Here is a 25,574-nt window from a genome sequence, read left to right as displayed (position 1 = left end):
CCGGAGAAGCAATAGCTTTAAAAAAAATCCGCACCGGATTCTTCCTGGACAGAAAAGTGCTCAGCAGGGAAATCAGGCAGAATTGCAGGAGAGTCAGCGAAGCCTCCACTTTGCCAGAGTCACTAATAGAGGACGTGTGCCCAGGGGACGGTGCACCACGAACTGTGAGCCATTCTCGGTAAAGGGCTGGAGCATGCATCCAGCAGGGCATCTGGAAGAAGCCAGTCAGGCTGGTGGCTCCAGACTAAGGTATCTGTGCCCTGCTGCCCTCGGGAGCCACCAGCTGGGAGAGCGATTCCAGCAGTGCAGGGCCCCGGATCCCAGGGCGCCCAAGCGGACATAGTCCACGATCTTGCACTCCTGCTGGGACAGACAGAAGCAGGGAAGGCACAGGACAGTGAGGACTCTCCTGCCACTGAGTGCCCCAAGCTGTGCAGATCAGTGCACCCACTCTGGCTCCAGAAGCGTCTAAGCCAGTGTGGACTGGGAGACTGTATTAGTTACTAGTGGGGAGCTGACTACAGAGCTGGAAATCTGGCTGTGGCCATGCGTTGTTTTTCCTCCTTGTTTCACCTTGTGCCTGGAGTGGTGGGGCTGCCAGGGAACAGAGGCCTCATAGGGTAAACAGCTCCCACTGAGCTCGGCACCCAGCGGGGTGGGGGGGCGGGGGGCAACTCCACCCAGGCACAAACACCTGAGAATCAGCACAGCAGGCCCTCCCCCAGAAAACCGGCTGGAAGAACAGGGGAAGAGCAGGTTCTTGATCCAGCAGTGCTGGAAAGCTCCAGGGGAAATCAAGGGATTTACAGTACACAGAACTAGAAGGTACGCCTCCTCCTTTTATTCCTTTTTCCAGTACAACTCGTGTTTATATCAGACTAAAAATTTCCAGTATTTTCTCTTTTCCCACCTTAACTACAATATTTTACCACCTCTTCATTTTTGAGTTTCTTCCTTTTTGACATTCATATTTCTCCAATTACATGTCTCAAATATATTTCCACCTCCAGATTCCCTTCAAAACACTCAACTTAATTTTGTGAGATATACAAGATATGTTTTTTGTTGTTGTTTCATGTTTTTCGTTTTCCCTGCCTCATTTTGTTCTACAATGGTAAAAGTTAATACCTTCTAAAACATGACCAGCATGCACCCAGGACCAAGTGGTATACCGTGCTGGTTCATTCTGTGAGATTATATTCACTCTTCATTCCCATTCTGCCGTCCTCTTTTATCTCATTTATGTATTAGTGGTCAATTGTGGGTCTCTATACAAGTATTTCTGGTTTATATAAATTTGGGACTGAGCAACTTCTACATACAGAACTTAATATACTGAGAACCAAGAGGATCACACTCTAGGACCCCTCAGGTAGACAACATTATCCCTCCACTACAACTTTGTCACCACGAACGTCTCCAGCACCCCCCCCCTTTTCTTCTCCTTTTTTTCCCTCTTTAATTTTCCTTATTTATCTTCTTTTCTTTTCACTTTTCTTTTTTTTTCTTCTTTGGGATTCCTGGCATTTTATTTTTTACTACTTTGTTTTAAAATTTGTTTTTCGGGATCCCTGGGTGGCGCAGCGGTTTAGCGCCTGCCTTTGGCCCAGGGCGCGATCCTGGAGACCCGGGATCGAATCCCACGTCGGGCTCCCGGTGCATGGAGCCTGCTTCTCCCTCTGCCTGTGTCTCTGCTTCTCTCTCTCTCACTGTGTGCCTATCATAAATAAATAAAATTTAAAAAAAATAAAATAAAAAAAAATAAAATAAAATTTGTTTTTCACTTTAGTGGTGCTTTTGTTTTATTTCGTTCTGATCTTTGTTTTCAATTTCTGGTCTCTGGCTTCATCAAAATCATCTAGAGTGAAATTTACTTAGGTTGTGGTTGATATTCTTGACTCAACCGACTCATACAGCCACTCTGCACTGAGCAACATGACTAGAAGGAAGAACTCAATGCAAAAGAATCAGAAACAGTACTCTCTGCCACAGAGTTACAGAATTTAGATTATAATTCAAAGTCAGAAACCCAATTAGAAGCACAATTATAAAGCTACTGGTGGCTCTGGAAAAAAAGCATAAGGGATTCAAGAGACTTCATGACTACAAAATTTAGATCTAATCAGGCTGAAATTAAAAATCAATTAAATGAGATGCAATCCAAACTGGAAGTCCTAACGATGAAGGGTAATGAGGTAGAAGAAAGAGTGAGTGACATAGAAGACAAGTTGATGGCATGGAAGGTAGCTGAGGAAAAAACAGAAAAACAATTAAAAGACCATGAGGAAAGGTTTATGGAAATAAATGATAGTCTCAGAAGGAAAAGTCTACATATAATTGGAGATTACAGAGAGAGCTGAGAGGGACAGAGGGACAGAGGGACAGAAAAAGCATATTTGAGAAAATCATAGATTTGAACTTCCCTAATTTGGGGAGGAAAACAGGTATTCAGATCCAGGAGATACAGAGGTCCCTCCAAAATCAACAAAAACCGTTCAACAACTCAACATTTAAAAGTGAAACTTGCAAACTTCAAAATTAAAGAGAAAATCCTTAAAGCGCTGGGAAATAACAGATTGGTAACTTATATGGTGGAGAAATATTAGATTAATAGTAAACCTCTACACAGAGACCTACGAGGCAAGAAAGGGCTAGCGGGATTTACTCAGGGTACTAAATGAGAAGAACATGCAGCAAAGCATACTCTATCCACCAAGGCTCACATTAACATTAGAAGGAGAGATAAAGGTCTTCCAAAATAGGCAGAAACTGGAAAAATATGTGACCACCAAACCAGCTCCACAAGAAATATTAGGGAGGATTCTGTAAAAGAAATAGGAAGCCCAAAGGAAAAAATCCACAAAAACAGGGCCTGAATAGGTATTACAATGACACTAAATTCATAGCTTTCAATAGTAACTCTGAGTATGAATGGGCTTAATGATCCCATAAAATGACACAAGGTTTCAGGCTGGATAAAAAAGCAAGACTCATCTATTTGCTGTCTACAAGAGACTCATTTTAGACCTAAGGACACCTACAGCCTAAAAATGAAAGGGTAGAGAACCATTTACCATTCAAATGATTCTCAGAAGAAAGCTGGGGTAGCAATCCTCATCTCATATACATTAAATTTATCCCAAAAACTATAGTAAGAGATGAAGAAGGACACTATATCATATTTAAAGGATCTATCCAACAAGAGGACCTAACAATCATGATTATTTGTCTGTAATGTGGCAGCTGCCAAGATTATCAATCAATTAATAACCAAAGTTAAGACATACTTAGATAATAATACCCTAATACTGCGAGACTACAACACGGGGGTTTCTGCAAATGACAGATATTCTAAGCACATCTCCAAAGAAACAAGAGCTTTATTTTTTTTAAATTTTTATTTATTTATGATAGAGAGAGAGAGAGAGAGAGAGAGAGAGAGGCAGAGACATAGGCAGAGGGAGAAGCAGGCACTGGGAGACCGACGTGGGATTCGATCCCGGGTCTCCAGGATCGAGCCCTGGGCCAAAGGCAGGCGCTAAACTGCTGCGCCACCCAGGGATCCCCCGAAACAGGAGCTTTAAATGATATACTAGACCATATGGATTTCACAGATGTATACAAAATATTGCATCCAAATGCAACTGAATATACATTCTTCTCAAGTGCACGTGGAACTTTCTCCAGATTACACCACATACTGGGTCACACATCAGGTCTCAACTGAACCCAAAAGATTGGGATTGCCCCTGCATATTTTCAGACCACAATGCTTTGAAACTAGAACTAAATCACAGGAAGAAATTTGGAAGAAACTCAAACACATGGAGGTTAAAAAGCATCCTGCTAAAAGATGAAAGGGTCAACCAGGACATTAGAGAAGAATTTAAAAGATTCATGGAAACTAATGAGAATGAAGATACAACCATTCAAAATCTTTGGGATACACCAAAAGCAGTTCTAAGGGGAAATACATCGCAATACAAGCATCCCTCAAAAAACTGGAGAAAATTGAAACACAACCTAACCTCGCACCTAAAGGAACTGGAAGAACAGCAAAGAAAACCTACACCAAGCAGAAGAAGAGAGTTAATAAAGACTCGAGCAGAACTCAATGAAAGAGAGACTGAAGAACTGTAGAACAGATTAAAAAAAAAAAACAGGAGTTGGTTCTTAGAAAGAATTAATAAGAGATAAACCATTAGCCTGCCTTACTAAAAACAAAAGAGAGAAAAGAATCAAATTAATAAAATCATGAATGAAAAAGGAAAGATCACAAGCAATACCCAGGATATACAAACAATTTTAAAAACGTATTATCAGTCCTGGCCCGAGCCTGAGCCTTGGCCTCCTGAGTCGCCCTCTGGCTCTCAAGCAGCATGAGCTTCACCACCTGCTCCACCTTCTCTTCCAACTATCGGTGCCTGGGCTCTGTGCAGTCGCCCAGCCACCAGGTCCGGCCGATCAGCAGCAGTGCGCCAGCGTCTATGCAGGCGCGGGGCTCTGGATCTCCATATCCTGCTCTACCAGCTTCCGGGGCACCTGGGGATCCAGGGGTCCGGCTGTGGGGATGGCCGGGGGTCTGGCGGGCATAGGGGGCATACAGGGCGAGAAGGAGACCATGCAAGACCTGAATGTCCGCCTGGCCTACTACCTGGAGAAGGTGAGGAGCCTGGAGGCTGATAATCAGAGATTGAAGATGAAAATCCGGGAACACCTGGAGAAGAAGCGCCCCCAGGTCAGAGACTGGGGGCATTACTCCAAGACCATCGAGGACCTGAGGGCTCAGATCTTTGCAAGTGCTGTGGACAATGCCCGCATCATTCTGCAGATTGACAATGCCCAGCTTGCTGCTGACAACTTGCGTGTCAAGAATGAGAGGGAGCTGGCCAGGCAACAGTCCGTGGAAAGCAACATCCATGGGCTCTGCAAAGTCATTGATGACACCAATGTCACTCGGCTGCAGCTACAGAGATTGAAGTTCTCAAGGAGGAGCTGCTCTTCATGAAGAAAAACCACGAGGAAGAAGTAAAGGGTCTACAAAACCAAATCGCCAACTCTGGGTTGACGGTGGAGTTGGATGCCCCGAAATCTCAGGACCACAGCAAGAGCATGGCAGATATCCGGGCCCAGTATGACGAGCTGGCTCAGAAGAACGGGGAAGAACTGGACAAGTACTGGTCTCAGCAGATCGAGGAGAGCACCACAGTGGTCACCACACAGACCGCTGAGATCAGAGAAGCTGAAATGACCCTCACGGAGATGAGAGGTACCATCCAGTCCTTGGAGATCAACCTGGACTCCATGAGAAACCTGAAGGGCAGCTTGAAGAACAGCCTGAGGGAGGTCAAGACTCACTATGCAATGCAGATGGAGCAGCTCACCGGGGTCCTGCTGCAACTGGAGTCAGAGCTGTCCCAGACCCGGGCAGAGGGTCAGTGCCAGGCGCAGAAGTTTGAGGCCATGCTGAATGTCAAGGTCAAGCTGGAGGCTGAGAATGCCACCTACTGTCACCTGTTGGAAGACGGGGAGGACTTCAGTCTTACTGACGCCCTGGACAGCAGCAACTCCTTGCAGGCCATCCAGAAAACCACCACCCGCAAGATCATGGATGGCAAGGTGGTGTCTGAGACCAACCACACCAAAATTTTGAGGCGCTGAGGCAGCAAAACAGGGTAGCCTTTGAGGAGCAGGAGGCCAACAAAAGGTTCAGAGGTCAAAAAAATGTATTATCAGCAAATATACACCAAAATATTAACCAATCTTGAAGACATGAACTCAATTCCAGAAAACCACAAACTACCAAAACTGGAACAGGAAGAAATAGAAAACCTGAACAGGCTGATAACCAGGTAGGAAATTGAAGCAGTCCTCAAAAACCTCCCAAGACACAAAAGTCCAGGGCCAGATGGCTTCAGGGGAATTCTATCAAACGTTCAAAGAAGAAAAAATACCTGTTCTACTAAAGCTCTTCCAAAATACAGAAAGGGACAAAATACTTCCAAACTCATTTTATGAGGTCAGCATCACCTTAATTCCAAAACCAGAAAAAGACCCCACCAAAAAGGAGAAAAATAGACCAATACCCCTGATGAACACTGATGCAAACATTCTCAACATGACACTAGCCAATAGGATCCAATAGTACATTATGATGTTTATTCACCATGACCTAGTGTGATTTATCCTAGGGATGCAAGTTTGGTTCAACACTGTTAAAACAATCAACAAGATAGATCATATCAACAAGAGAAAAAACAAGAACCATGTGATCCTCTCAATAGATGCAGAGAAAGCATTTGACCAAATACATCATCCATTCCTGATCAAAACCCTTCAGAGTGTCGGAATAGAGGGAACATTCCTCAGCATCTTAAAAGCCATCTACGAAAAGCTCACAGGAAATATCATTCTCAATGGGGAAAAACTGAAACCCTTTCCCCAAAGATCAGAAACACGACACGGATGTCCATTCTCACCACTGCTATTCAACATATTACTAGAATTCCTAGCCTCAGCAATCAGACAACAAAAAGAAATAAAAGGCATTCAAATTGGCAAAGAACTGAAACCCTCCATCTTCATAGATGATATGATGCTGTCCATAGAAAACCCAACGACTCCACCCCAGATTGCTAAAACCCATACAGCAATTCGGTAATGTGGCAGGATACAAAAATCAATGCCCAGAAATCTGTGGCATTTCTATACACTAACAATGAGACTGAAGAAAGAGAAATTAAGGAGTCAATTCCATTTACAATTGTACCCAAAAGTATAAGATACATAGGAATAAATCTAACCAAAGAGATAAATGATCTATACAATAAAAACTACAGAATACTTCTGAAAATAATTCCGGAAGACACAAAGAGACAGAAAAATATTCCCTGCTCATGGATTAGAAGAATTAAAATTGTGAAAATATCTATGCTACCCAGGGCAATTTACATGTTCAATGCAATCCCTTTCAAAATACCATGCACTTGGGCAGCCCCGGTGGCCCATCAGTTTAGTGCCACCTTCAGCCCAGGCCATGATCCTGGAGATCCGGCATCTAGTTCCATGTTGGGCTCCCTGCATGGAGCCTGCTTCTCCCTCTGCCTGTGTCTCTGCCTCTCTCTCTCTCTCTCTCATTCTCTGTGTGTGTGTGTGTGTGTGTGTGTGTCTGTCTGTCATGAATAAATAAATAAAATCTTAAAAAAATACAATGGACCTTCTTTAGAGTTGTAACAAATAGTCTTAAGATTTGTGTGAAATCAGAAAAGACCCCAAATACTAAGGGAATATTGAAAAAGAAAACCAGAGCTGGGGGCATCAAATGCCAGATTCTAATTTGTACTACAAAGCTGTGATCATCAAGACAGTGTGGTACTGGCACAAACACAGACACATAGATCAATGGAGGAGAAAAGAGAACCCAGAAGAGGGCCCTCAAGTTTATGGTCAACTAATGTTCAACAAAGCAGGAAAGACTATCCACCAGAAAAAAGACAGTCTCTTCAATAAATGGTGCTTGGAAAATTGGACAGCCACGGGCAGAAGAATGAAACTAGACCATTCTCTTACACTATACACAAAGATAAACTCAAAATGGATGAAAATTCTAAATGTGAGACAAGATTCCATCAAAATCCTAGGGGAGAACACAGGCAACACTCTCTATGAATTTGGGCACAGCAACTTCTTGCAGTATACATCTATGAAGGCAAGGGAAACAAAAGCAAAAATGTATTACTAGGACTTTATCAAGATCAAAAGCTTCTTCACAGCAATAGAAACAGTCAACAAAACTAAAAGACAACCTATAGAATGGAAGATATTTGCAAATGACTTATCAGATAAAGGGCTAGCATCCAAGATCTATAAAGAACTTATTAAACTGAACAGCAAAGAAACAATCCAATCATGAAATGGGCAAGTGTAATGAACAGAAATTTCACCAAAGAAGACATACTCATGGCCAAGAAGCACATGACAAAATGCTCTGTATCACTTGCATTCAGGAAAATACAAATCAAAACCACAATGAGATACCACCTCACACCAGTGAGAACGGTGAAAATTAACAAGACAGGGAACAACGAATGTTGGAAAGGATATGGAGAAAAGGGAACCCTCTTGCACTTTTGGTGGGAAGGTGAACTGCTACAGAGACTCTGGAAAATTGTGTGGAAGTTCCTCAATGAGTTAAAAATAAAGCTCCCCTACAACCCAGCAACTGCGATGTTCAGGATTTACCCCAAAGATACATATGCAGTGAAAGACTGAGACACCTGCACCCCAATGTTTATAGCACCAATGTCCACAATAGCCAACCTGTGGAAGGAGCCTCGTTGTCCATCAAAAGGTGAATGGATAAAGAAGATGTGGTATATGTATACAATGGAATATTACTCAGTCATTAGAAAAGACAAATATAAACCATTTGCTTTGACGTGGATGGAACTGGAGGGTATTATGCTGAGTGAAATAAGTCGATCGGAGAAGGATAAACATTATATGGTTTTATGCATAAGGGAGTATAAAAAATAGTGAACGGGATTATAGGGGAAAGGAAAGAAAATGAGTTGGAAATATCAGAAAGCATAACAGAACATGAGAGACTCCTAACTCTGGGAAACAAACAAGAGGTAGTGCAAGAGGAGGTGGACAGGAGGGTGGGGTGATTGGTTTCTGGGACTGAAGGGGGCACTTGATAGGATGAGCACTGGGTGTCATAGTATATGATGGCAAATCGAACTCCAATGCATACATACATACATACATACATACACAAATACATAAATACATAAATAAATGAGAAAGATATAATTGAAGTTGGTAGACTATTCATAAATTAAACTACTGCATACCGATGGATGTATACTTTCAACAACCATACTAATTTATTTTAAAGAAGGAGAGATAAAGAGAATTACAACACTAATTTGAATTATAGAGTTAAAAATAGATCTGCCCTACGACCCACCAATGCACTGCTGGGGATTTTCCCCAAAGATACAGATGCAATGAAACGCCGGGACACCTGCACCCCGATGTTTCTAGCAGCAATGTCCACAATAGCCAAACTGTGGAAGGAGCCTCGGTGTCCATCGAAAGATGAATGGATAAAGAAGATGTGGTTTATGTATATAATGGAGTATTACTCAGCCATTAGAAACGACAAATACCTACCATTTGCTTCGACATGGATGGAACTGGAGGGTATTATGCTGAGTGAAATAAGTCAATCAGAAAAGGACAAACATTATATGGTCTCATTCATTTGGGGAATATAAAAAATAGTGAAAGGGAATAAAGGGGAAAGGAGAAAAAATGAGTGGGAAATATCAGAAAGGGAGACAGAACATAAAGACTCCTAACTCTGGGAAATGAACTAGGGGTGGCAGAAGGGGAGGAGGGCGGGGTGGTGTGACTGGGTGGCAGGCACTGAGGTGGGCACTTGATGGGATGAGCACTGGGTGTTATTCTGTATGTTGGCAAATTGAACACCAATAAAAAAATAAAATTATTATTAAAAATGAATTACAGAGTTATTATGCCTTAGAGTAAAAAAATAATCACAATGTCATAATTCTAAAACATAGAGGCGTGCTTAGTAGATAGCTGTTTTAAACAAAGTTGAAAAAAATAAAAATAAAAATAAAAAAAAAATAAAATAAACAAAGTTGAAACCTTCACTATATTAAAAATATTTTAGGAGTCCCTGGCTGGCTCTGTTGGTAGAGTGTGCAACTCTTGGCCTTGGGGTTATGAGTGCATGACCCATACAGAGTGCAGAGAGTATTTCAAACTTAAAAAAATATTTAAAGAGATTTTAAATTTATTTTGAATTATATACACTGTGAAATTTACTCTTTTGGTGTACAATTTTATGAATTCTGACACATGCATAAAGTCATGTAACTACCAACACAATCAGAATAGTTCTCTTACTTCTCTGTAATTTTTCTGGTTCTGCCTCTTTGTAGCTTTAGTTTTTAAAACTAAAATTTCAGTTCACAAATATTCTCAACTATTATTGCATAGTTACTTTCAGGTTTCTGTCAACCTTTTGCTGAATAAGAATTTAGTATTTTTTCCACAGAAAAAGATAAACTCAAAATGGACGAAAAATCTAAATGTGAGACAAGATTCCATCAAAATCCTAGAGGAGAACACAGGAAACACCGTTTTTGAACTTAGCCACAACAACTTCTTGCAAAATATATCCATGAAGGCAAAGGAAACAAAAGCAAAAATTAATTATTGGGACTTCATCAGGATAAGAAGCTTCTGCACAGCAAAAGAAACAGTCAACAAAACTAAAAAACCATCTACAGAATGTGAGAAGATATTTGCAAATGGCCTATCAGATAAAGAGCTAGTATCCAAGATCTATAAAGAACTTATGAAATTCAACACCAAGGAAACAAACAATCCAATCATGAAATGGGCAAAAGACATGAACAGAAATCTCACAGAAGACATAGACATGGCCAACAAGCACATGATTAAATGCTCTGCATCACTTGCCATCAGGGAAATACAAATCAAAATCACAATGAGATACCACCTCACACTGGTGAGAATGGTGAAAATTAACAAGACAGGAAACAACAAATGTTGGAGAGAATGTGGAGAAAGGGGAACCCTCTTGCACTGTTGGTGGGAATGTGAACTGGTACAGCCTCTCTGGAAAACTGTGTGGAGGTTCCTCAAAGAGTTAAAAATAGATCTGCCCTACGACCCAGCAATTGCACTGTTGGGGATTTACCCCAAAGATACAGATGCAGTGAAACGCTGGGATACCTGCACCCCGATGTTTATAGCAGCAATGTCCACAGTAGCCAAACTGTGGAAGGTGCCTCAGTGTCCATCGAAAGATGAATGGATAAAGAAGTTGTGGTCTATGTATACATTGGAATATTACTCAGCTATTACAAATGACAAATACCCACCATTTGCTTCGACGTGGATGGAACTGGAAGGTATTATGCTGAGTGAAATAAGTCAATTGGAGAAGGACAAACATTATATGGTCTCATTCATTTGGGTAATATAATAATTAGTGAAATGGAATAAAAGGGAAGGTTAGAAAATGAGTGAAAATATCAGTGAGGGTGACAAAACATGAGAGACACCTAACTCTGGGAAATGAACAAGGGGTAATGGAAGGGGAGGTGGGCGGGGTTTGGGGTTACTGGGTGATGGGCACTGAGGGGGACACGGCAGGATGAGCACTGGTTGTTATGCTATATTGGCAAATTAAATTACAATAAAATAAATTTAAAAAAAAGAATTTAGGTTTTTTTTTTTTTTCACAGAAACACAAATGGGTAAGAATCTGTATGTCAGGTCAGTAAGTATTTATGAAGTGCTTGTTCTGAGTTCAACATTACACTAAATGTTCTGGGGACTAGAGTTTGAGAAGATAAAAGTACTACATAGGAACAGAAGTCATAGGCATGTGAAAATTTATAAAAATATGAGACTTTATATAATGAACTGTTTTATTGTAAGATTCACATTATGAAAAGGATTCTTTCTCTAAAACATTTATGAGTGTATCTTTGGGAAGAGTCTCCAAGCTTTTCATCAGATTATCAAAATTACTAAAGTGGAAGGTCTAAAATGTGTTATCGAAAAGAAATATGAAAAGACATAGGGGGGAAATAATTACTGATAAATTTTATAATCCAATAAGCAACAGAAAGATCTAACCTTCACAAAGCACTTTAAGCTTTCACATCATTTCTTTCCTTTAAACCAAGAGGCATTTGAAAAAGATTCTTAAGTTATGAAATGAGATGAAGGATACAGGAAGGAAATTGGTAGACCAGTAATATGCAGAATGGGTTAAAAAATGACTGAAGGTAATAAATTATTTTTTAAGTCTAAAGGGACAAGGAGTCAATTGGAAGGTGTGGACTATAGAAGTGTGTAGGAAGCAGAAAATCTAAGAAACATTATTAAATGATAAATTGATAGAATTTTTAGGAAATATTAAGGGTTAGGAGTTTTGAAATCAGTCATTTATTTACTTTTATTTATTTATTAGGGAGCAAGAAAGAGAGAGATAGAGAATGCAAGCCAGGAGAGAGAGAGAGAGGGACAGCAGATTCTGCAGAGTGTAGAGCACAATGAGGGCTGGATCCCAGGACTCCAAGACTATGAGCTGAGCCAAAACGAAGAGTCAGACACTCAACCAACTGAGCCACTTGGGAGTCCCTAAATTCAATCACTCATTTAATAAGTATTTATTGAGCTGAACCTATTTGGTTCTTGGCACTTGTAAGAAACAGAGATAAGAGCAATAAATATGCAGGGAAGGTCCCTGCATCTATGGAGTTAATAATCTAATGAGAAGCAGACAATAAATAGGAAATAGGAAAACACACTAACAAATTGATGAAATAATTTCATATGTTAATTAATTGATGCATGCTATTAGTGAAAGATGACTTCCAAAACACAAAGAGGACAAGTGCAAGGAAACAAGTAAGTGCTAATTAATGGACTTGGCTTTTATTTATTTTTTTAAGATTTTATTAATTTATTCCGAGAGAGAGAGAGAGAGAGAGAGAGAGAGACAGAGTTACAGGCAGAGGGAGAAGTAGGCTCCATGCAGGGAGCCTGACATGGGACTCGATCCTGGGTCTCCAGGATCACCCCGGGTTGCAGGTGGTGCTAAACCGCTGTGCCACTGGGGCTGCCTGGACTTGGTTTTTAAAACAAAATTTCTCATTTCATTAAAAGATGATGCTGACAATAACATGGGACAACTGGCAAAAGCAGAACATTGTTAATGAAGGGAGAACTTCCATATGAATGTGTATTATATAAATGTGTGTTGAAGAGGGTATATCTGAGAGGGCAAAGATGGTGAAAGAAGGAGCAGAGAGTAAAGATGTTGAGTTATGTTTTAAATAAATTGAGCCAGGAGTCCTTTATTTTTAGGGAAATCAACCCATGGGTATGACAGCAAAATGTACCATCCTAACAAAGGAAAAAAGCTACCTCAGCACAAAAAAATGATGATAAATTCAGTAAATGCTATCTTTTTTATAGCATTTGAAGAGGATTTTGTTTATGATAAACATATACTGACTATATGCACAGTAAGGAATGAACAATTGGTAAATTAATGCATTAAGCTTCTCTTTTGTTTTCTACTCCCACAGGTAATTGTTGATATAAGTCTATGTCTTATAGAGCTGTTACCACATAAATGCAGTCTAAAATATATACACACATTAGCATGCAAGCTTTGTTATCTTTACTAGATTACAATCTCCTCAAGAGGAGGTTCCACATCTAATTTATGTTTGTGTCCATCAAAATACCAGAATGTCTCACACATTGTGGGTATTCAATAAATATTTTTAGGTTAAGGCCTCTTCAGGGCAGAAGACCTTATTTACACCACAATGTATCGTTTTGATGGTTCTCCTCTCATGAGAATACTAACTGGATTTATTCTATTGGCACTATAACCACTGTAAAATTATTGACTAGCAGTATTTTCATCTTTCAGTCAAAACCTGTTTTGATCCAATTCTAAATAATAAGAAAATGAACTCAAGAAAAACAGAATGTATGGATTTTCAGGCCCCAAAACTAAGCCAGAAAAGAGGCAGGCAAAGAGATAAGGCATGTTAAAAATGCTTTGCTAGTGCCTCTAATTCCTCCCAGGTTTTTATCTTCCTCTACCCAACATCTAAAATGTCTTCTGTTTATGGACAGTAAAGAATCTTTTTTAAACATGTTAACAAATACTTAACATATGAGCTACAAAATCTATTTAGAATTGGTTAGAGTTAAAAGATGACTATCTATTTACAAATAGATAATAGGTTTTTGCTCTCTACCTGTGTGTGTTTGAGAAAGCAAACAATTCAAAGATGAAAAATACAACTTAGGGAAACAAACATGAATGATATTGCATGCTGTATGTTGGCACAATATCCTAAGGCTCACAAAAGATGAAGCTCAAATAAAATCTTCATGGAAATGTGGACTGTTGGTCAACATTTTAAAGTTAGGTGGTATTCTACTACTTAATTACTTCCTTAGAACTGGTCATCAGAGATAGCTACATGAACATAGTCATAAATAAACATGACCTGTCTAGTCCTGTAGCTTATAAGTGCCCTTCCACTGGTCCTTTTTTTTTTTTTTTTTGGCGTTCTTCCACCATTTTTGGATATGTGTTTTACAAAGAGTTGTAAGGATCTGCATAGGGAAGGCACATATGTTAGATGCAAGAATTTTAAAAGTCAGGATGGGAAACCAACCTTAGATAAAAATGATTCTAGAAGATTGAATGAATCAACACATACAAAGTGCTAAAAACAATGTCTGACACATAGCATTTAAGTAATGTTAGTTGTTATTACTGATGTTATTATTTACATAGGTGAGAGAGGTGGTATTGGTGTATTGGTAATATTACTCAACGTTGAGTTAGAAAAGTAGGTTCAGAATTAATTTATTCTAACTACTAGATAGATGATCATAAGTTAGTCACTTAAATTTTCTGGGCCTTAGCTTTCTACTGTCCAAAAGAGTGACGTGAATACTTATGCTCATAAGTTGTTATGAGTATTAATGTTAACTGTGATAATATGTGAAAGGACTTTGTAAATATAATAAAGTAAGGTTTTAAATCAATAAAATTTCTTGACTTTTGTCTCACTACCATACTTCTCACTTGAGTCTATCTGATTTCCATAGTCTCAAATCTACAGACTGTATATGCTTTCTTACGGAGGATTCCCTGGTACTCCAAAACCATATCAGGATTTCTTTTCACTTTATTTTCTACTCTACTCTATTCTATTCTATTCTTTCTTACACACCTACCCACATGTGCTTATGCACACTTGTGTGCGCGTGCACACACACACACCACAAAAATTACTGAATTTCAGATCAGTTTCTTTCTTTTTCTCCTAGAATCCTATGTATTATATCTCAAATGGTTCCCTGGACCTAGACTAATTCCAAACACTGCCACTTCTTTTAGGAATTAATTATTCATTTTTCAAGCTATGTAGTTATTAGCCCTTTAAGAAAGACTTGGCTTGGTCTCCCCAGGTCCTCAGCTCCATAGCGTTAGTTACTTATAGTACTTGATTCTTTTTGATGTGGCTTCTGATGCTCAAAATGCAGACTCTTGAGTCACATTCCTACAGATCATAATTCAACATGTTTACAATGTCCATGAATGACATTTTGAACAAGCATCCTGTGGGATTTCCCCCCACTACACTATGAATACCAATGAAATGTTTATAGAATCCTTGAGACATTCACCAATCTCCTAGTCATATCTTTGCTCTTACTGTTGCCTCTCTCAGGAATGTTTTTTTCCATCACTAAGAGTAAAATCTTGCTTATTTTTTGAAATCCAGCTCAAATGTAGCCTCCTAGTCCATTTCTCCCACACCTAATACATGTATTCTTTTCTGATGAATAAGATATAGTACTTTATCAGCACTAGGATACAAGGAAGTATTGAGCCATCATAGAGTTTCTGGGCTTTACAAGTTTTCTATAAGATCTGTAAAATGGGTAAACTAATAGAAAAGTCTATAGTACTTGGCATCTGATTGATCAAGACAGTAACTCAAATTACATAGAAACTGGAAAGGAGGACTAGCAGCTATATCAGGACCAACCATTGAGAATGAGAAGTAAACAAAAAATACTTGTTAGCAAGAACACTGTTTAAGTTCAGTAAGGAACAGTCAAGTGATAACAACGCAATGGTCTCAGGGGAAAAGATGGCTGGTTGCACAACTACCTAAATGAGTTTATGCAGTTGGGATTGGCTATATAGTAACAAGGAGGAAATAAGGGAGGGAGGTAGGGAGCTAACAGCAGAATTGGCAGTGACATGAGAAGAGTAGAAGCTTTGGACATAGTTATTATGTGGCAAAATGGGATTTGAACCCACATCAACCTAATTTCATATACTATTGGATTTTCAGACCTTAATGTGACTTGGAATATAATTCAAGAATTCTTGAATGGGCTCAGAATTCTGTTATTTAAAAAAAATAAACACCTTTCTAGGTGCAGGTGGGCAGTCTATTAATCATATGTGAGAAACAGTGAACTATTGCTTTTCACTGTTTACTTGAGGCACTGTTTCTTTCCCTCTCCTCATATGCATGTTCACCTTTCAGGGATACCCAACTACCTAGCAAGCACAAACATTAAGAAGATAAATTCACTAAACTTTTTCTTCTTTTCCCCATCCTTGCAAGCTCTGAGTTCTTAAAATTAGACTCCTTTAAATGTCCCAAAACATAAGGGCAACTGCTTTTCTGAGACAGTTTGGTAGTGGTCCCTGGAAGACATATTAGATCCCAAACCCTTAAGCTCATAAATGCATGTTTTCTTCATTGAAATTAAATATCATCATCATCATCATACCTTACATTTTATCAAGTCCCCACTATGTGCTAGGCACAATGTAAAGCATATCATACTATCTTAATTTTAAAAAGAAAAATGTAAAATTGAAATTATCTTTATTTGACAAAAAAGAAATCTAGCCTTTGAGAAGGAAAAGTTAAGTAACTTTCTCAGGATAACCAACAGTGAATGATGGTTTAAACCACTACCTGGAATTTTAACCCATACAGTCTGAATCTAAACCCTATGCTCTTAACTGTTCAACTATGTAACCTGTGGAAACTCAGATATTTCATGACTGCTTATCAGTTCATAATTATACACACTAACTATTGGCATAAGTCAAAGACACTCTTACAAAAATTTTAAAGGAAGACAAAAGGACTTAGTCCAAAGCCCAGAATTATAATCCTTCATGGTACTAGAATATGCTTGGTAAACCACTATTACCCAGCAAATACAGACATGATCAAGTATTGTGTGCCTCAAGATTCAGAGAGGTTTAATGATTTTAGAGGGAGACAGAATTGGGAAAAAAAAGATGAATAACTCCAGTTAAGTCACATCTAAGAACTTTTAATTTCCATAATGTCTAATGCTATGTTAAATATCACACATCCTCTCAAAAAAGAAGGAAGTTTTTTCCATATTACAGGAAAAATACACAATGGAGAACATTTTGTTGTAACATTTTGTTGCCATAAAACAATGTAATCACAATCACATCTACTGGCTGTCTTTGGACACAAAATAATAAACAAAATTGGTAGAAAAGAATCATTAAAATTTTTAAATGGAAGAATTGCATTGAACTGTTCATAAATTCACTTTATAAAATTTATCAAAGACAACTAAAGTGAAGAAAACCATTTCCTCATGCATAATATAGAATTGATTTTATAATGTTCACTCCATTGTTTTTAGCAAGTGAGCAAGTTAAGAGTATTTCTACTTTGGAGCAACCCCTGTATAATAGGAACCTACTTCTTCACATGCAATTTGAGAAATTTGGAAAGGACCAGTCAAGTGACCTGCTTCAAATGGCCTATGATTATTCTGGAACATGGGAAGAGCCTAGGCAAAAGAGTTAAACATTAATAGTAAAGTATAAACATAAATAGTAAAGTATAAATAGTAAAGATGAAATAATCTCTTGAATGATGGTGTAGAAACAGCACAAGCTTTCTCAATAGGTTATTCAAGATGGGCCTATTAATTACTTATAGGTAATTAAGATGGGCCTCCCAAATGAATAAGTGTAAAAGCAAACCACTGCTATAACTCCTGTGGAGTCCAAGCTTACCAGTTCAAATTCACTTTACCAACATTAACAGTAGCTGGCTTTTGTACTTCTTATTAGAATAATGCTAAGGTAAAATCCAGAGTATGAATTCTGGCTATACAAATTTACTGGATATAAGACCTCAGTCATGTTATTAAATACTTTGAGACTTCATTTTCTTGTACGGAAAGTGGGTATAATACACCTACTTCAAAGGTATGTAAGGAATAAATGAAAGGACAAATGTAAGGTGACTGGCTTTGACCTGGGAAATCCCCAAACCCTCAATAAATAGAAAGTCTCCACATCTTTCTCCTCCTTTTCTTTTTTTCTATCAAGATTTTATTTAAATTCAAGTTAGTTAAGATATAGTGTATTAATTTCAAGGATAGAATTCAGTGATTTATCACTTACATATGTCACCCAATGCTTACTATAAGTGTTGTCCTTAATGCCCATCATAATCCATTTACCCCATCCCCCCACCTTCCTCCACTCCATCAACCCTCAGTTTATTCCATATAGTTAAAAGTCTAGGGATCCCTGGGTGGCGCAGCGGTTTGGCGCCTGCCTTTGGCCCAGGGCGCGATCCTGGAGACCCGGGATCGAGTCCCACATCAGGCTCCCGGTGCGTGGAGCCTGCTTCTCCCTCCGCCTGTGTCTCTGCCTCTCCCTCTCTCTCTGTGACTATCCATAAATAAATAAAAATTAAAAAAAAAAAGTCTATTATGGTTTGCCTCCCTGTTTTTATTTTATTTTTCCTTCCTTTCCCCTTTGTTCATCTATTTATTTCTTAAATTCCACATATGAATAAAATAATATAGTATTTGTCTTTCTCTAACTTATTTCGTTTAGCATAATATACTTTAGTACTATCTATATGAATGAAATTGGCAAGATTTCAGTCATTTTGATGGCTAATATTCCATTGTGTGTGTGTGTGTGTGTGTGTGTGTGTGTTTTCATTATCCATTAGTCAGTTGATGATCACTTGGACTCTTTCAATATTTTGACTATTGTGTATAATGCTGCTATAACCATTGTGATGCATATGCCTCTTCAACACTATTTTTGTATCCTTTTGATAAATACCTAGTAGTACAATTGCTGGATCATAGGTTACTTCTAATTTTAACCTTTAAAGGAACCTCCATACTGTTTTCGAGTGGCTGTACCAGTTTACATTCCCAATAACAGTGGAAAAGTGTTCCCTTTTCTCCACATCCTCGTTAATACCTGCTGTTTCGTGAGCTGTTAATTTTAGTTATTCTGACCAGTGTGAGGAGTTATCTCATTACAGTTTGATTTGTATTTCTATGATGAGTGATGTTGAGCATGTGTCTGTTAGTCATTTGGATGTCTTCTTTGGAGAAATGTCTCTTAATATCTCTTGCCCATATCTTAACTGGATTTTTTTGTTTTTGGGTGTTAAGTTCTTTAAATATTTTGGATGTTAGGCATTTATCTGATATGTAATTTCAAATATCTTCTCCCATTCTGTAGGTTCCCTTTATTTTTTGTTGATTGTTTACTTTCCTATTCAGAAGCCTTTTATCTTGATGAAGTCCCAATAGTTCATTTTTGATTTTGTTTCCCTTACCTCTGGATCCCTGTCTAGCAAGAAGTTGCTGCAGCTGAGGTCATTGATGTTTGACTTCAAAGATGTTGGTTGTGTTCTACTCTAGGATTTTGATAGATTACTATCTTACACAAGCCGTTCATATGTTTTTAATTTATTTTCATGTATGGTGTAAGAAAATGGTACAGATTCATTCTTCTGCATGTAGTTGTCTAATTTTCCCAACACTATTTGTTGAAGAAACTTGTCTTTTTTCCATTGGGTATTTTTTCCTGTTTTGTAGATTATTTGACCATATAGTTGTGGGTCAATTTCTGAGTTCTCTATTCTGTTCCATTCACCTATATGTATAATTTTTTGGGCCAGAAACATACTGTCTTGATGATCATAGCTTTGTAATACAGCTTGAAGTTTGGAATTGTGATGTGCCTCCACCTTTGGTTTTCTTTTTCAACATTTCTTTGGCTATTCAGGATCTTTTCTGGTTCCACACAAATATTAGGATTGTTTGTTCTATCTCTGTGAAAAATGCTGGCATTATTTTGATAGAGATTACACTGAATATGTAGATTGCTTTGGATAGTACAAATATTTTAACAATATTTGTTCTTCCAATCCATGAGAATGGAATATTTTTCCATTTTTTTAGTGTGTCTTTCTCAATTTCTTTCATAAGGGTTCTATAGCTTTCATATTACACATCTTTTATCTCTTTAGTTAGGTTCATTCCTATGTATCTTATTGTTTTTGGAGCAGTTATAAATGGGATCAATACACTGATTTCTCTCTCTGCTGCTTCATTATTGGTGTATAGAAATACAACAGATTTCTGTTGATTTTATATCCTGGCACTTTGCTGAAATCCTATATTAGTTCTAACATTTTTTTTGGTGGAGTTCTTCACATTTTTTATGCAGAGTATCATCTTATCTTCAAAGAGTGAAAGTTTGACATCTTCTTTGCTGATTTTGATGCTTTTATTTCCTTTTGTTGTCTGGTTGCTCAGGCTAAGACTTTCAGTAATATGTTGAACAATGGTGAAAATAGACATCAATGTTGTGTTCTTACTTTAGAGGAAAAGCTGTTAGTTTTCACCAATGAGGACGATTTTAGCTGTGGGTCCTTTGTATATATCTTTATGTTGTTGAGGTTTATTCCCTGTATGTCTACTTTTTTGTGGGTTTTTATTAAGAAGGGATGCTGTATTTTGTCAAATGCTTTTTCTGTATCTATTGAGAAGATCGTGTGGTTCTTATCTTTTCTTTTGTTAACATGATATATCATGTTGATTGATTTGCACATATTGAGCCACCCCTGCAGCCCAGGAATAAACCCCACTTGGTCATGGTGAATAATCCTTTTAATGTACTGTTAGATTTGATTAACTAGCATCTTGTTAATAATTTTCCATCCATGTTCATCAGGGATAATGGTCTGTAATTGTCCTTTTTAGTGGGGCCTTTGTCTGGTTTGGAATCAAGGTAATGTTGGCTTTATGAAGTGAGTTTGGAAGTTTTCTCTCTGTTTCCAATTTTTAGAATAGTTTCAGTAGAATGGGTATTAATTTTTATTTAAAAGTTAGATACAATTTCCCCAGGCAGGCATCTAGCTCTGGACTTTTGTTTATTGGGAGATTTTTGCTTACTGATTCAATTGTTTTACTGGTTAGGGGTCGGTTCAAATTTTATATTTCTTCCTGATTCAGTTTTGGTAGTTTCTAGGTTTCTAGGAACTTATCCATTTCTTCCAGATTGCCTAATTTGTTGGCATAGAATTGTTCCTAATACCCTCTTATAATTGTATTTGTGCCATGTTAGTTGTATTCCCTCCTCTTTCATTAATGATTCTATTTGTGTCCTTTCTCTTTTCTTTTTGATAAGTCTGTTTGGGGTTTGTCAAATTTGTTAATTATTTCAAAGAACCCACTGCTACTTTCTTTGATCTGATCTTCTGGTTTTTTGTTTTGTTTTGTTTTGTTTTTCTATATTATTGACTTCTGTTCTAATCTTTATTACTTCCCTTCTCTTGCTGGACATAGTCTTTATTTGCTGTTCTTTATTCCAGCTCCTATAGGTGTAAGGTTAGGTTGTGTAATTGAGACTTTTCTTGTTTCTTGAGGAAGACTTGTATTGCTATATACTTTCCTTTTAGGACTTATATTGCCACATCCCAAAGGTTTTGGACTGTCATGTTTTCATTTGCATTTGCTCCCATGTATGTTTTGATTTCTTCTTTAATTTTCTGATTAATCTATTCATTTTTTAGTAGGATGTTTTTTAACCTCCATGTATTTGTGGGCTTTCCAATTGTGTGTGTGGTTGACTTCAAATTTCATAGCCTGGTGGTCTGAAAATATGCATGATATGATCTCAATCTTTTTGTACTGTTTGAGTCCTGATTTGTGATCCAGTATTTGATCTATTTTGGAAAATATTCCATGGACATTAAAAAAAATAATGTGTATTTTCCTGCTTTGGGAGGAAATACTTTGAATATGACTGTTAAGTCCATCTGATCCACTGTCACATTCAAAGCCCTTGTTTCTTTTTTGATCTTCTGCTTACATGATCTGTCATGTGTAGGGTGCCATGAGTAGGGTGCTATGAGTAGGGTATTAAAAGTTCCCTATTGTTATTATATGCCATGAGTAGGGTGTTAAAAGTTCCCTACTGTTATTATACTATTATCAATGAATTTCTTTATATTTGTTATTGATTTATATATTTGACTACTCCCAAGTTAGGGGAATAAATATTGCAATTGTTAGATATTTTTGTTTGATAGATCCCTTTATTATGTTAAAGTGTCCTTCTTCATATCTTCTAACAGTCTTTGGTTTAAAATCTAGTTTTCTGATATAAATATGGTTATTCCAGCTTTCTTTTGATATCCATTAGCATGAGCAATGGTTCTCCACTCCCTCACTTTCAGTCTGGAGGAGTCTTTGGGCCTAAGCTGAGTCTCTTGTTAGCAGCATATTGATGGGTCTTGTTTTGTTTTGTTTTAAATACATTCTGACATATGTCTTTTGATAGGAGCATTTAGTCCATTTAGATTCAGAGTAATTACTGGTAGATATGATTCAGTGTCATTGTATTATCTGTAGTCACCATTCCTATAAATTGCCTGTGTTCCTTTCTAGTCTTTGTTGCTTTTAGTTTCTCTTTCCCTCTCAAAGAGTACCCTTGAATATAAATAATAGTGAAAGGGAATAGAAGGGAAGGGAGAAGAAATGGGGAAATATCAGAAAGGGAGACAGAACATAAAGACTCCTAACTCTGGGAAATGAACTAGGGGTGGTGGAAGGGGAGGAGGGCGGGGGGTGGGGGTGAATGGGTGACGGGCACTGGGGGGGGGCACTTGACGGAATGAGCACTGGGTGTTATTCTGTATTGTTAGCAAATTGAACACCAATAAAAAATAAATTTATTATTAAAAAAAGAGTACCCTTTAATATTTCTTGTATAGCTGGTTTAATGTTCATGAACTCCTCTAGTTTTCACTTGTCTTGAAAACTATCTCTCCTTCTATTATGAATGATAAGCTTTGATAGATAAAGTATTCTCGGCTGCATATTTTCTCATTTAGCACTTTGAATATTTCCTGCCACTCTCTTCTGGCCAGTAAAGTTTCAGTGGACAGATCTGTTGCTAAACTTATGTGTCTACCTTGGGGAATTAAGGGACTTTTGTCCTAGCTGCTTTCAGGATTCTCTCTTTACCTTCCTATTTTGTAACTTTCACTATTACCTGTCTTTATTGTTGACCTGTTTTTTTTTTGTTTTTTAATTTTATTAATTAATAATTATTTTTTTATTTTGAAGGGAATTTGTGGAGGCCAAGAAAATTAAGGCCATTCCACCTTAAGTTCAGCGTTAGCACAAGTACAGCCATCTCAGGCCCCTGTGAATAAGAGCTGAACTTTATCTTACTTCAGTTACAGAAAAAAACAGCTTACAGCTTAATGCCCTAGAAAGCCCCATTTTAGAATGAAAACAGCTCAGTGCCAGTGGCAGGAAGCCCCATATTAGAATGAGAACAGAGCTCAAAGCCAGTGGCAAGAAGCCCCATATTAGAATGAGAGCAGAGCTCAATGTCCTATATCAGAATGAGAACAGAGCTTAATGCCCTTGAAAGCCCCATATCAGAATATAAACAGAAGTAGAGAAATTCTTCCACCCCTTCTGGAGGTCCCCTAGACCAGACCACCTCAGGGTTCAAGTCCCTGCTCCGCTGTGTGAAGTATACTTGGACCCAAGCTCGAGCTTGTAAATAAACCCTCGTGTGTTTGCATCGGTGTTGGCTCCTTGGTGGTTTCTCCAATACATAATCTTGGGCACAACAGAATTATCTGTGCCTGTTGGGCTTGAATGCCTCCTTCCTTCCCCAGATTAGGAAAATTCTCACCTATTATTTGTTCAAGTAAAGTTTCTGCCTCTCTTTCCCACTATTCTTCTTCTGGGACTCCTATGATACAGATATCACTTTGTTTTATGGAATACCTGAGTTCCCTGAGTGTACTTTGGTGATCTAATAGTTTTCTCTTCTTTTCAGCTTCATCATTTTCCACAATTTTATTTTCTATATCACTTTTTCTCTCCTTTGTATCTTTAATCTTCATTGTGATTATATCCAGTCAGTTTTGCCTCTCAGTTATAGCATTGTTTTTCAGACTGACTAGCTTTTATTTCTTTTATCTTGGCAGCAAGGTTTTCTCTGCTGTCTTTTATGCTTTTATCAAGCTCAGCAAGTAGTCTTATGACTGTTGTTCTAAATTCTTGTTCTGATATATTGCTTATATCTGTTTTAAGCAAGTTTCTGGCTATGATTTTTCTTGACCTTTCTTCTGGGGAAAATTCCTCTGTCTGGTCATTTTAGCTAAGTTTCTGTCTTTTGTGTGCTTTGAAAAGTTGTTATGTTTCCTGCATCTGAGAGTAATGCTATATTAAAAAAGGTTCATTCATACACTGTCCAACCCTTCAGGAAATATTTCCGGTATATGCTGTGTGCACCCTGCTGTTATATTTTGGTTGTTTTTTTCCCATTGCTCAATCTTCTGCAGAGTTCCTCCTTGCTTGCAGTGTGGAGTATTTGAACCTTTAACTAGGTTTGCTTTGATTTATTTGTTATTTGTTAACATAAGCCTGGGGGGGAAAGGAAAAGAAAGCCTAATCTAAAAAAGAAAAAAGGAAAAGGAACTAAAAACCCAAACAATCAAAAAACTACAAACTTGATTCCAAAGAAAAAGGAAAATAAAAGCAAAAGAAACCTGATCCCCCACCCCACCCCCAAAAAAGGAAATGAAGAAACAACTAACAAACACACACAAAATATAAGCCTAATTACAAAGAAAAGAAAAAACAAAAAATTAAAGACTAGTCCTACTTCCACCAGAACTTCAGGTGATGCTTTGAAGCCCTCTACGATCAGTAGACCTGGTGTATGCAGGGTGCTGCCTGGTGCTGATCATCAGGGGAAGAGGCCTACTGTACTGGCTCAGAGTCAGACCTGCCCTGGTAAATATGCACTTACTTGCTAGGCACAGGGGGGTGGGGTTTGGTGTAAGCAGCTCTCACCTCCACTGGGGGCCACTGTGTGGCTCTTTGAAGTTGAAAATGGTGCCATCTCACTCTCTTGTCCTTGGACCAGGGTTCTCACACTCCACCAATTATTCAGGAAGTTCTTACAGGATAGTAAAGTGCACTTGGTGCCACAGCAATTCTGCTTTTTATGTTTGGTGCATGGCTGGGATTCTAAACTCCTAATCTTTAAGGACTTGGCACTGGACAGACCTGCTCCCCTCCTCTGGAGTACAGCCTCACAGCTGTGCTGTGTCTGATGTCCTTTGTCCTAGAAAAATAGTCCTGTGCCTGCACAGTTCATGGAATCTATAATGTAGCACAGGCAAAAGCAGCAACCAGGTTACCCACCCTCTGTGCATGCCTCTGTCACCTGCACACTAAAGGCAGTTTGCTGGTGCTTATGGGGTTTTGCCCTTGGAGAGGCAAAATGCCCTCTTCCAAATGTACTCCAGGAAGGGGAATGTTCTCTCCCTGTGTGACCAAGAAGATTGCTACACCAAGTTTGCACTCTCAGGACAGCATCTAACTTCTCCCCAGGAGTATATGTCACAGCTCTGCTCTGGTGAAAGTCGCACACTTCCAAAACCTCAGAGTTTGAGCACCATATGCCATTTGCAAAAAAACCTGCAACATGAAGATCCCCTTGCTCACCAGTCTATGGTGTAGAGAGTTTTTCACATTCTGTTTGCAAAAAAACTTGGAATATGCAGATCCCCTTGCCTACC

At 38.3% G+C, this 25,574-nt stretch overlaps 2 protein-coding genes across 2 annotated transcripts in view; one reads left to right on the top strand and one right to left on the bottom strand.

Moving 5' to 3' along the window:
• The window catches only part of SH3BGRL (SH3 domain binding glutamate rich protein like), a 138,323-nt gene that overhangs the window by 71,175 nt on the left and 41,574 nt on the right, over nt 1-25,574 (bottom strand). The window lies entirely within an intron of this gene.
• LOC121483030 (keratin, type I cytoskeletal 18-like) lies at nt 4,380-5,661 on the top strand. The gene is given in 3 exon segments (XM_041741242.1): nt 4,380-4,475; nt 4,478-4,964; nt 4,967-5,661. Coding segments are annotated over 3 exon segments (1,278 nt in total).

This window comes from Vulpes lagopus, chromosome X, assembly GCF_018345385.1.
Source record: "Vulpes lagopus strain Blue_001 chromosome X, ASM1834538v1, whole genome shotgun sequence".
Classification (NCBI taxonomy): Eukaryota; Metazoa; Chordata; class Mammalia; order Carnivora; family Canidae; genus Vulpes; species Vulpes lagopus.
Note: the sequence above shows the minus strand (reverse complement) of the source record. Positions and strands in the feature narration are given on the sequence as shown.